General features: G+C 35.2%; 2 protein-coding genes across 2 annotated transcripts; both read right to left on the bottom strand.

Annotated features, from left to right (window-relative positions):
• Positions 1 to 235: 235 nt before the first annotated feature.
• On the bottom strand, positions 236 to 4,311 carry LOC144835021 (glutamate receptor 2-like). Its single transcript, XM_078690031.1, has 8 exons — positions 4,273 to 4,311; positions 3,857 to 4,028; positions 3,080 to 3,258; positions 2,787 to 2,919; positions 2,416 to 2,696; positions 2,098 to 2,236; positions 1,526 to 1,686; positions 236 to 981 (listed from the first exon to the last, which is right to left on the bottom strand). The coding sequence occupies exons 1-8, from the start codon at positions 4,294 to 4,296 to the stop codon at positions 730 to 732; spliced, it is 1,341 nt and encodes a 446-aa protein (XP_078546157.1). The 5' UTR covers positions 4,297 to 4,311; the 3' UTR covers positions 236 to 729.
• A 499-nt stretch (positions 4,312 to 4,810) lies between these two features.
• LOC144835360 (uncharacterized) lies at positions 4,811 to 13,393 on the bottom strand. The gene is made up of 8 exons (XM_078690445.1): positions 13,318 to 13,393; positions 11,009 to 11,170; positions 7,192 to 7,461; positions 6,565 to 6,833; positions 6,242 to 6,409; positions 5,827 to 5,997; positions 5,389 to 5,493; positions 4,811 to 4,978 (listed from the first exon to the last, which is right to left on the bottom strand). The coding sequence occupies exons 1-8, from the start codon at positions 13,391 to 13,393 to the stop codon at positions 4,811 to 4,813; spliced, it is 1,389 nt and encodes a 462-aa protein (XP_078546571.1).
• Positions 13,394 to 13,764: the final 371 nt, after the last annotated feature.

The raw sequence follows: 13,764 nt of genomic DNA, 5'->3' as shown, positions 1-13,764 counted from the left end.
TACCGTACTTACGAAGCGTACCATACCGTACTTATGAAGCGTACCATACCGTACTTATAAAGCGTACCATGCCGTACTTATGAAGCGTACCATATCGTACTTATGAACGTACCATACCGTACTTATGAAGCGTACCATACCGTACTTATGAAGCGTACCATACCGTACTTATAAAGCGTACCATACCGTACTTATAAAGCGTACCATACCGTACTTATGAACGTACCATACCGTACTTATGAAGCGTACCATACCGTACTTATGAAGCGTACCATACTGTACTTATGAAGCGTACCATACCGTACTTATTCACGTTAATGATGGACAAGTTTACTTGCATTTGCTTAAAGTCATCCCCAAATATGGCAAGTATAACCTCATAAGTGTCAACACTTGGCAAAGGTCAACAGACCTCCCTATGTTACTAGGAACTTCGCGTAATCTCACAAAAATCAGCACATTGTGTCCTGGACGCACACTAAAATCGCACGGAAGAAAGGCATCATTCCACATAACACTCGCGAAAACATTCCGCCTCGTAACAGAATACCGCGCAAATTGACGGAATACCGGACAATTCCGTACAAACTGATTTGTTTCCTTAACGAAAAAACCGTCCATTTAAATAATTGTAATTCAGTAACAGTGTCTCTTACAGTGCCTTCCTTCTACTTGCATAAAATATCTCACATCGTACAATCTAGTACCAAGAATACAACTTGCTCCATTTCAAGCAGTGGTGTCTGCATCATGATGGTTGAAACCGTAGTGGTTGCGTTCTCCATCGTAATCATTGCCAGCGTACACTGGTGTGGTGTTTTTAGGATTGCCATAATCTCCTTTGCCAGATGATGTCTTCATTGGTATATCTTTTGCATAGTCAGCATCGTCATCGTAGTCATCTCTTGTCTTGCAGGATTTGAAAACGTCGTTTTTGGTGATATGTACTCTACGTCGAAATGCACCACACGCGGAGATACTCTACAGAAAAACAAATGTAGTTACAATAGTTACATAATACCAACAGTAGAAGAATATTACATAATTATCATTTAATTGTCCCAACTGTACCTCTTTTATTAATTGTACACACAAACTAAAAGGAACTACAAATTGAATGTCATAAAACGTCTTGAAAACTTGCCCAATTTGTTGCCCTATAGATTTTAGAATGCTGAAGATACTGTTGCCCCGTAGTTGGATATGTTCATCAACAAACTTGCATGTTTTACCGAATATTTTCATTTTAACACTAGATTTGTATGCCTACAATTTGACGTCCTTTATTAACCTTGGTGTTTGTCCACATTATAAAACGCCATAAGTCTATTTTAAGCCTACTCTACTCTCCCAAGTTAATGGTTATGAATGTATTTAAACAAGATCAATGAAAATGGAGAAAAAGTTGACGAGTTCACACCAGCTCCCAAACTGAAGTATGAGGATACGCCCTCGTCGCTAACCAGGGTGAATGATGAACTAATGAACTGAAGTATGGTTATCTCATCAGGCAAGATTTACTTACATTTACACTTGTGCTTCGGCGAGAGTTTCTAGCTTCTTTTAATGACGCCACGATCCAGTCAATAACCAGAAGAACGATTGCGATACCAATGCCAACGAACAGAAAGTAAAACACTCCTAGCATCTGACTTATACCGATCTTACTTGGAGTTGCGTTGCTTGCTGAAATTAAAGAGAAGTGTATTCTAAAAGTGTTTGCACTAATAACCTAATTGACGGAAATGGACAGATTTAGGAGGAGTTCCTGTGGTAACAATCATGGAAGGAGGAACGTAAACAAGAGGAGAAAAAGAGTTGATACGATTGACTGCTTCAATAAAGATAAGAACTGCTATGACATACTGTAGACCACCTAAAAGGAAATTGTAGATGAGGTCTTGAGATTTTCGACCTTATGATCTAGGAGCTATTGTAGGAACAAGTTATATCATGTAATATTCATTGTGCACGTTTTGACATGGTTCATCAGTGATATTGGACTTGCATACAACATTATATACACAGACCACCCGACTCCTTGCGTTTCTAATTGAGGAACTATGTGATAGAAAGGATACCTAAACGTTAACCTACCAGCACCGCCGTCGCATCCACCAGAGAAGTATCTCTTCTGTAATCCGTCCATGAAGTCTGATTGACGAAGCTTCAATATCTCCAAACTAAATGGTTCCGTGTAAAGTGAGTTACGAGCAAGACCTAACCCGTAACCAATCTGTGAATAAACAGCATGTCAGTTTTTTTATAACAGAATGATAACAATAGTAGGCCTATGACATATTTTTATTCTACTTCTGTTAATTATTGAACTCTGTCGGCACCAGTGCTGGAAAGCTCAAGCACTCTTTATAGTAACCGTTTCAATATATTTACAAGAAACTTAAAAGTATTTACTTTTCCAAATAGTCGTCCGACAGTTCGAACGTCGCACGGTTCAACGTTGGCCTCGTAGTCAAGAACGGCTGAATCAAATATAAAAGCGTAATTCCCGTCACGGACCGCTTTTATACCTTCCGCTGCTGAGGTCACGTGTGACTGTTGACTATTCATGTACCGAGATGCTCTCTGGAACGGGTCTACTTTGGCGTTTTCAAAGTACGCTTGAGGTTGACTGTCTTCCACTGTACCATACTTCACTGCAGTCTGACGTGACAGATCATCTATTGAGTTGATTCCTGTTGAGAAATTGCAACAATATATCATTACATCTTTGTTATTCCGCACACATTCACAACTAAACAAAACTCCGTGTATTGTGATATTACCTTCACTGGCCTTTGAAACGGTAAGAAATGCAGCCAAATTGGCCGTGTACGTTGCGATGATGATGGTGACGCCCAGCCACCAGAACGTGGCAACCACTCGTCCTGCCAACGACTTTGGATTGTTCTCTGCCCCCTAAAAATAAATAAATAAAGGTCAACTATCTAGCAGAGGGAATATATTGGTCAGTCGGACAATCCGTGACGTCACGGCAAAGAGTCGGAACTATTACCAATGATTGAAAGCAGACCAATTATGGCTTCTTCACAATCTATCAACATTAAAATAACTTTACCTGCTGTACACCTGCCGCGAAAGACCACCACATGGCGTTATATAAGTTCATACTGTTCCGATCGACGAATTCATCTTTCCTCTTCTCTGGACTTTGTATGTATTCACCGCAATAGCCATTTGGGCTGAAGTAGCTGCAACCAGCAATAAGAAATCCAACAAGCACAACAGTTAATATCACTATAAAATAGGAAAGTAAAGAAGAGTGAAAATCATGGTTTATTATGACTTCAGCAGCTTGCATGCTGTTTCTTTAAATTTCTGCAGAAGTCGTGGATAATATTGATGTAGCTAAATTGGAAGTCTTTGATTCTTTTTTTTCTTTTGATTCGTGAAACATACCAGCAAACATCAACCGAGTAAAAATTGGTACAGAAATGTATAGTAACTGTAAAGTTGTGTTTGTCGATCAAGCAGATCCCTGCGGGAGCCGTGGTTTCGTTGGATGCGGCTCATTGGTAAGCTGTTGATTCGTGAAACATACCAGCAAACATCAACCGAGTAAAAATTGGTACAGAAATGTATAGTAACTGTAAAGTTGTGTTTGTCGATCAAGCAGATCCCTGCGGGAGCCGTGGTTTCGTTGGATGCGGCTCATTGGTAAGCTGTTGATTCGTGAAACATACCAGCAAACATCAACCGAGTAAAAATTGGTACAGAAATGAGCTTACTGTTGCTTTATGTTTCACACAGTACAGTTTTGTTAGTCGATCAAGCAGGTCCTTGCAGGAGCCACGATTTATGTCGATGCGACTAAATAAGCATTATCAATACTTACCAGCAAGCCACAGATCCATGCTAAAAGGGTCAAGAAATGCAAATAGTCCACTTTCCTTCTTGGATTTGCTCATTAGTATCGTCAGTCCCAAATCAAGATAAGGCTTTGTAAAATCTATCACTTGCTCTCGTTCATAGCTGATGGTAAACGGCGCAACAGCTACGTCGGCGTTCTGTGAAGTGAAACAAACTAATGATAAGCCTAAGCTAAAAAAAAATTTTTCCAAGATTCAATTTATTGTCACATAATATTACATACATGAAATTTGTTTTTCTGAGCTTAGAAACATAGATACAATACCATTTAAAACACAATATAAAAAACGTAACACCTTAACTAATTATCTTGAAAAATGTACATTATATAGATGACAAGCATATGGGAAAGAGTTTAAATCTGTTGACCTTTAAACTTACCCCTTCCAAAAGCTGCTTAACCATACCGTTCCATTCGTTAGTAAACGGGTCAATATTACCATAAGAACCATCTGGAACTACCTCAATGACGTATTCAAATTTCATGCTCTTTTTCAGTTCGTTGAGTAAGTCAATGCAATAGCCATAAAAACGGTCGCTCGAGTTTGGGTTAATGGTCGGACCTTCTAACTCCATCACAAAGGGCTTTTCCTACTTGAAATAAAATATAAAATAATTAAGTGATAATAATAATACCAAATTACGGTACATTAAATAAAACATTATAGACAGTCATACTTAGGAGCGAATATAATTAATTGGAGACAATTTTTATTAGAAAAGGTGTTTCCATTAACCATAAATCTCTGTTGTCTACACTATCAAACTTTATGTAACAAAAAAATGTGATGTGCTCATATATTGACCTAATGATGTCATATCACCACTATACTAGTATTTGAAAATATCTCTACTATATATGGGGACATCACATTTTTTTCACATAAAGTTTGATAGTGTAGACAGGGCTTTAGTATTACTATTTACACTGATCATAGATATTACTCACCAAAATAGTGGTAATACTAAGAGTAATGTTTGTGAGGTCATTTGAGCTGTCCTTTGGCAAATCGGCAGATCTTCCCATAAAGCTGATTTCTTGGTCATCAAAAAACGTATAGTTGTCATCTGAATACCATTCTCCAATCTAAAAGATTTGATCACGTTTAATTTTTACCTTAATATCTCTTTAATTTGGTGGTATTTTGTGAGTTGGTGACATTTTGTGATTTTGTGACATTTTGCGATTCGGTTACATTTTGTGATTTGGTTTCCCTTTTAAAATTTGGTCACATTTTAAAGTTGGTGACATTTTGGAATTCTGTGACAATCGAAATGTGGTATTTTGAGACGACATTTCGAGATTTGGTGACATGAGATAGGCCTATGTGACATTTTGAGATTTGGTGGATATTTTGAGATTCGATTTAATTGTTATAACTACGGTAAATGGGCAAATAATATTCTACCTTGACAAAAAATGTATTAGTTGATACAATGAGGTTGATATAACCAATTCAAAGAAAGTAGTTGCATAATATATGACGACTATTGTACCTTTTTGAACCCGGTTGAGTGCATATTAACGATATCGTATCCTCCAATATCAGGGGTTCGATATTTGTCAAACGCTATCATGTTCATAACACCAGGACCAGAGGTCTGTAAAATCAAAATGTTTATATAATATTTATTTATAAATATTTTCTCTATGTTGTTTGTTTTCTTTTATTGTGGTTGTATACTTTCTGTTCTTTCTGATTCTGTTCTGCATATTATTCAAATATATAACATTATTTTACCAGTGATTTAAACATCAACTGCACTATAAAACCATGTTCATTTGTTTTTTAATTTCCCTCTCTCCTATCACCGATACTAGCTTAAACTTTGACCCATCTTGTGAATACCACTTTCTGAATTGGAATTATTTATTTGGATCTAACTTTCCACCTCACATATATACAGAGTATCCTGATAGCTTCACGTACTTACATTACTAATATATTCCATTAGCAATTCACCAGATTCCCATGGTTCAACATCTTCCATTGAGCATAGTCTGTTTGGAAATTGCCTCAGTTCGATTTTGTTGCCAGCATTGACAAAATCGTTAAGACCGTATGCTAACGCAATCACAGCATCGTAGAGCAACATTCCATCCACCTAAAAAGTCAGAATTACTCTTATTAGGGACATTTTGTGGAAATCTGAGCAGCCGTCCACATGTACAAGCAATAAAATCAGAGGAAAGCAATGCTTCAATGTATGCAAATGATTGATAACGGGACTATCTACTATTAAATGGCACAAGGTTGTTTTTGGTTTAATAATTCGTTTCGCACGACGTCTAGTTATAGTTAGTGCTGGTGATAGTTCATAAGTTATTATGTGCATAAAACTTGCTTACCGGATAATCTAAAGTGCAATTGGGCAAAGTGTTATCGACTTCTAAGACAGTTGACCAATCTTCAGAAAACTTGTCGTATAACTCGCCTCCAGATATCGTAGGTCGTGTTCCAATCAAACCAATCAAGTGAGCCTCTGGCTTGTCACATGTTTCGTCAAATAGAAGATTCTGTAATGAAATAATTTGGAAGCGAGGATCTTTGAGTTAGCAGTAGGTGTAAAGTACCGAGGCTCCGAGACCTCACAATTGAATTAATTGATACTCTCTACACATAACTTATGATAACCCGCCACGATGGAACAGAAACAATTGGAAACACTTACGTCTGTTGTGATACCATCTGTAACTAGCCACACCCATCCTCTTTGGGTCATGCCTTTGTTCTTAGCCTCAGCCAATACGACTCTTGCATGTTCTGCTAGGCAACTGAGTAGGATGATTCTAGCCCCTTTGCTCCTTATTGATCGTAACTGACTGTCCGCGTCTACCGTCTCGGTTCGCGTGTCCTGCGGAGCGTAAAACTGCTCATGCGCTACTATCTTCCAGTTTCGTTGAATTGCAATTTTCACAAATTCTCGAACTGAATTTATTCCTTTGAAAAAAATTTTTAGTTTTTTTCAGGATTAGCAAAGATAACTGTGTTTATGAAACCAGTTTAGTTACTCGTGTTGATAACTAAGTATGAACATGCCCATATTATTAGTGACAGTCACGGCTCAGACTTAAGCTTGGTTCCCCCAGCGACGCAACGCAAGGATGTAACGCAACGTAAGTGATTAGACCAATCACAAGCAAGCGATGGATTATTCGAACAGTGGCTTGTCCTTGGTAAACTCGCGTGCGTTGGGCGTACGTCGTTGCGTTGCGTCTCTAGTGGGAACCACGCTTTAGATGATAGTATCAACAACATTGGTTATTGAAGATAGGAATGGATAATTTACATAAATTACCATAATCACTCGATGACGTAAGAATGGCTAACTTCTCCCAACCAAAATGATCCATAATGTCAGCCAGTGCTCTACTCTGAACGTTATCTGGCGGTAACATCTTTAGAAGATACTTGTACGATGAGGGCGTCGTTGAAAACGTAGGATCCGTAGCCATTGGGGCAATCATAGGTATATGTACACCCTCACAGATTGGATAGACAGCCTTTACTGGAGTTGAACTCATCGGTCCTATTATTGCTCCAACCTTTTTCGTAAAAATTTCACATACTGCAAAAGGGTAAAAAAGGGTCAAAATATTGGATTGTTAATATATATTGAGGTAACATGCGCAGAAAACAATGTGATTCTGCGCATGTAAATTATTAAAAAGTGTCGAAATTTGGAAATTAAACAATATTTTGGCCATTTTTCGAAAATTTCCCTGTACTGTAGTACAGAGATTTTTTCAAAAATTGCCAAAATATCCACTTTATAAAATTAAATTATTATGCAATAATATTGACATATATGCACATAATTATATTGCGTTATCATCACCTTGTAGGGTCATATTAACCAGTTATGTCAAAAAATAAAAGGATCGAAATTCGGTCATTTTTCGAAAATTTCCCTGTTGGTCATTTTTTCAAAAATGGCCAAAAGATCGACATTTTAAAATTCAATTATTTTGCAATAATATTGACATATATGCACATATATCGCGTTATCATCACCTTATAGGGTCATAGTAACCAGTTATGTCAAAAAATAAAAGGATCGAAATTTGGTCATTTTTCGAAAATTTCCCTGTACTATAGGACAGGGATTTTTCAAAAAATTGCCAAAACATCGACTTTTAAAAAATTCAATTATTATGCAATATTATTGACATATACAGTATGCACATATATTGCCTTTTCATCACCTTATAGAGTCATAGTAACCAGTTATGTCAAAAATTAAAAGGATCGAAATTCGGTCATATTTCGAAAATTTCCCTGTACTAATAGTACAAGGATTTTTTTTCAAAAATGGCCAAATTTCGACCTTTTTATTTTACGATATAACTGGTTACTATAGCATAATTGGCATGCGCAGAACCTATTATTCGAGTCTGCGCATGTTTATTATGCTATAGTAACCATTTATATAAAAAAAAATAAAAACCGTTTACTATAGCATAATTGACATGCGCAGAACCCATTATTCGACTCTGCGCATGTTTATTATGCTATAGTAACCAGTTATGTAAAAAAATAAAAGGATCGAAAATTCGCCATTTTCGAAAATTTCCCTGTACTATAGTTCAGGGATTTTTTCAAAAATGGCGAAATTTCGACCTTTTTATGTTTCGATAAAACTGGTTACTATAGCATAATTGGCATGCGCAAAACCTACTATTCGACTCTGCGCATGCTTATGCTATAGTAACCAGTTATGTAAAAAAATAAAAGGGTCGAAAATTGGCCATTTTTCGAAAATTTCCCTATACTATAATTCAGGGATTTTTTTCCAAAAATTTCCAAATTTCGACCTTTTTATTTTTCGATAAAACTGGTTACTATAGCATAATTGGCATGCGCAGAACCTATTATTCGACTCTGCGCATGTTTATTATACTATAGTAACCATTTATATATAAAAAAACAAAAAACTGTTTACTATAGCATAATTGACATGCACAGAACCCATTATTCGACTCTGCGCATGTTTATTATGCTATAGTAACCAGTTATGTAAAAAAAATAAAAGGATCGAAAATTCGCCATTTTCGAAAATTTCCCTGTACTATAGTTCAGGGATTTTTTCAAAAAATGGCGAAATTTCGACCTTTTTATTTTTCGATATTACTGGTTACTATAGCATAATTGACATGCGCAGAACCTATTATTCGACTCTGCGCATGTTTATTATGGTATAGTAACCATTTATATAAAAACAAAATAAAAACTGTTTACTATAGCATAATTGACATGCGCAGAACCTACTATTCGGCTCTGCGCATGCTTATGCTATAGTAACCAGTTATGTAAAAAAGTAAAAGGGTCGAAAATCGGCCATTTTTCGAAAATTTCCCTGTACTATAGTTCAGGTATTTTTTTCAAAAATGTCCAAATATCGACCTTTTTATTTTTCGATAAAACTGGTTACTTTAGCATAATTGACATGCGCAGAACCTATTATTCGACTCTGCGCATGTTTATTATGCTATAGTAACCATTTATATAAAAAAAATAAAAACTGTTTACTATAGCATAATTGACATGCGCAGAACCCATTATTCGACTCTGAGCATGTTTATTATGCTATAGTAACCAGTTATCGACCTTTTTATTTTCGATAAAACGAATTTCCCTGTACTTATAGTACAAGATGGCCAAAATATCGACTTTTTAAAATTCAATTATTATGCAATAGTATTGACATATAGGCACATATATTGCGTTATCATCACCTTATAGGGTCATAGTAACCAGTTATGTATAAAAAAAATAAAATATAATAATATAGTCATATATATAATATAATGATCATATTAATATAGCAATATTATCGCATAATTGAATTTAAACAACTTGATATTTTGGCCATTTTTTCGAGAAAAAAAATTCTGTACCTGGATTTTTTTTAATGGCCAAAGGTCGACCCTTTTTCTTTCGACATAACTGGTTTCTATGGCACTATAAGATGATGATAACGCAATATATGATCATATATAGCAATATTATCGCATAATAATTGAATTTTAACAACATATTTTGGCCATTTTTCGAAAGAGATTTTTAAAAAAATTGCCAAATTTCGACCCTTTTATTTTTCGACATGACTGTTTCAATGACCCTATAACGTGATGATAACGCAATATACGATCATATAGCAATATTATCGCATACTAATTTAATTTTTAAAACTTTATATTTTGGCCATTTTTCGAAAAATCCATGGATTTTTTCCAAAAAACCCCAAAATTGCGATCCTTTTTTTCAACATAACCGGTTTCTATGGCCCTATAAGACAATGATAATGCAATATAAGATCATAGCAGAATTATCGCATAATTGAATTTAAACAACTTGATATTTTGGCCAGTTTTGGAAAAAAAAAATCCTGTACCTATAGTGCAAATGAGCAACTCTCATTTACACAAATCATATCTTCAACATATCTATACAGAAGTAGATGCACTCTCTAGGTCACTTATTGAACTAGCGAACGGACACCATCGGCTTTTACACTCACCCATGACATCTTCGATCAATTCGTAATCTTAATTTCTCAATTGGTATTTTAATATGACCAAGTTACCGCCGACAGCGCCACCTGTCGTCTATAGGTTTCATTTTGTTATTTTGATTCCGGGAACCATAGCGAATATTATTCATTATAAATAAAGTACGCGCAAATACGTCACATGAAGGCATATTGAGTAGTAAGACAACCATCTGACCTACTTTAATTAGCATTTGTCAACATTATTATTTATTTTGTTATATCAAGTTTTGAACGTTGCCAAAAAGAAAGTTTTGGATGGATTGAATTCACTCTGGTAACAACTGAACAATTAAATATATTGCCTTTAATCAGGAAAGAGTGAAATTCCACACTTTCCTGCTTTAATCAACACGCTACGCGTCGGTACAACGATACGGATAAACGGTACTAAAACGAGCTTTTCAAATAAAAGTTTTAAAGTGCTCGGTTCGTATGTGTGGGGTATCAGTATTATAGTACGAAAAAAAATCAGTCTAACCTGAAAATACACTGAAAATAGACAATCACTCACACACAAAAATTGATTTAAAACGATACATTTGAAATAAATGCCAAAACTTACCATTTTGAATATTGCCAAAAGCATCTAAACTGGAATGGGTGTACATTGGATAAGGAACCATTCTATATCCAGGTAAAATATCCGGATCTAAATTCACTTTTGAAAACGCCAACTCCACTGCTCTTAGTTGAAGAGGTGGATTTTCCTGCGTTAATAGAACACCTTATTGAAAAAATAAAAATAGTCACTGGTAAAGTTTTACAGGTTTGCTGTGTGGACACAAGCTATAGTTTGATTTTAAAATATGTTTACAGAAATCTACACTAGCATATTTTAGTTTGCAAATTCGGGAAAACTCAGAGTTTACCAAGAAAAGATTTCCAAACTTTGCTATAGTGTAGTCGACCAGTTGACAAACTTTGGCAAACAGCAGAAAACAAGTTTGTAGAAGTCTACACAAGCTAACTTTAGTCTGCAAATTCTGGTGAGTTTGTAAAGAAAATAATTTCAAAGTTTGTAAGTGTGAACGAGTTGATAAACTTTGGAAAATTGCAAAGAAAAACCTGTACAGAAATTTACACTAGGATTAGTTTGGAAATTCGAGTTTGTTAAGAAAGTTGGTAGTAGACCAGTTGACAAACTTTGGAAAGAACAAGAGAAAACAAGTTTGTAGAAAGTCGACACTAGCAAACTTTAATTTGTAAACTTCGAGCTTCTCAAAAACAGTTTTTCAAAGTTTGCTAGTGTAGACCAGTTAACAAACAAAAAATAAATATAATAATGTTTTCTTATTTCGCAACATTATTTTTTATTTTTTAAGTTGGCAAAGTTCAAATTTGGAAAGAAATATGTTCTAAAGTTTGTCAAAGCGTAGATTTCAGCAAACTGCAGCAAACGATAGTTTGTAGAAGAAGTTAGGCCATGTTCCTTCTTGACAATGAAGCAATAATCTACAAAGTAATGCGAGAGATGAAGATAATGGCGGTGACTATAGAGTAGATAGGCAAGAACAGTGACAAAAACCCGTAATTAAACCATAAGAAAGAAAATTTTCTGGTGAATTCTTTTCGTGTTCGTGTACATGTTATAAATTATTACCGTAAATAGTTTACATAGCTATACGTACATGCACCCCTTCAAGTGAGTAAACTATCGTACACTCAAAAAACGTGTGAACATAATGCGACACGCGCCACTCACGTGGTGTTAATTCACTCCCTGGTGTGAACTGGTGCCTATCATTGCAATTACAATTTTCTTTGATAATAATTCACAATAAAATAGTAGGAATTCATGTGTAGAGAAATATTTATGCTATAGGAAATAAATAGTTAAGATATCAAGAAGAACATTTTTAAAAAAGTATTGTAACGTTTCTAAGCAGATTATTCAGGGATCTATAGGATTAAATCGAGGGATAAGTAATTAAGACTAATTCAGGACAACATTTTCTGATGTCAGAAGAAATATTATAACGACGTTTAAGCACGCGTCAAATTTTTGATCCGCATGAATTTCTTTTAAATATTTGATATTTAGGACCGATTTTGGCAGTACGGATTGAATAATTTTTTATCAGCTCCTCTATATAATAATATACCGTATGGAAGGAGATGGTGTTGTTGAATTACATCGCTCAATGTATCTAGTTCTCCGATGAGTTAGTACTGACAGATATATCCAGCAAAGATGTGGAAACGAAACCTATATCACGAATCACGTGATACAAGTTTCCCGCCTAGTAAAATGTCGCACATTGGATGTCCGATACTTCACCAAGTGAAGGGGGTCGAGCAGGTGAAAGTAACATTATATTAGTGAATTATGCACGTCTTATTAATGATAAATAACTGTCTTATTCATGTTGAATAGTTCAATAAGAAATCTCAGCTTTCGATGCATAAAAAGCGGGCGTATGTCTTTTAACTGCGTGAGTCTATGTGAAATACGTGCAAAAAGTGAGGAACTTTTTTAGAAAACTATGCGAGAACATGCGCTACAAAACCTCACGCTTTTTGATATTTCTAACAACATTTTTATAGACACAAAATATTCAAAATAGTTATTAAGCAAGGGCCTATATAATTCTATTAGGCAAAAACCCCGAATTTAAACCATAAGAAAGATATTTTTCTGGTGAATTCTGTAAAATACAGAATAATACAGTAATGTGTTTATTTAAAAAAAAATACAAAATCTTTGTTCTTTTAGAGGCCTAGACCTCGTAAAGTTTTTGGTTTTCATTATTAAACATCTTCATGTCATATCTCAGCAGAAACTAATTAGATAAAATACGTGAGCAAAATATACTTATTGTCTATGTTTAAATAAAAGAAATGATAAAGTGATGAAAAAAATAGTGTACTCACCAATTGTAATATTTTTATCCTCCGACTTGATGACAAAAGGAAGAAAAATCAAAGACAAAAGTATTGATATCTCCATAATGTATTGTGCGTAGATGAAAATGCTTTCTCGTTTGATGTCTCTTCTCAATGGTAGGAGGCGAACCTAACATTCTTCTTCACACGTCCAAGGTCAAATGCGCAGACACAATGACGTCACTAAATCAACATTTCAGTGATTATGCCTACTGTTGCAAAGCTACATTCACAGGAATTGTTCCGTCTCAGGAAACGGTGCGGTTCGATTCTTTGTTTTTTTTTCGATTCCTAGTTTTTCACTAGGCGAATTTGTTCGCGCGAATCGAAAGCGTCAGCTTATACGCACGCATACGTATTCATGTTTCCATCTTCCAAATCCTCACTACGCTTTAAGACTGTTTAACTGTCATGGAGAAAGATGTATGTTCAAAC

The sequence above is a fragment of the Antedon bifida genome, chromosome 2 (genome assembly GCF_963402885.1).
Source record: "Antedon bifida chromosome 2, ecAntBifi1.1, whole genome shotgun sequence".
Classification (NCBI taxonomy): Eukaryota; Metazoa; Echinodermata; class Crinoidea; order Comatulida; family Antedonidae; genus Antedon; species Antedon bifida.
This window is presented reverse-complemented; position numbering and strand designations above follow the sequence as displayed.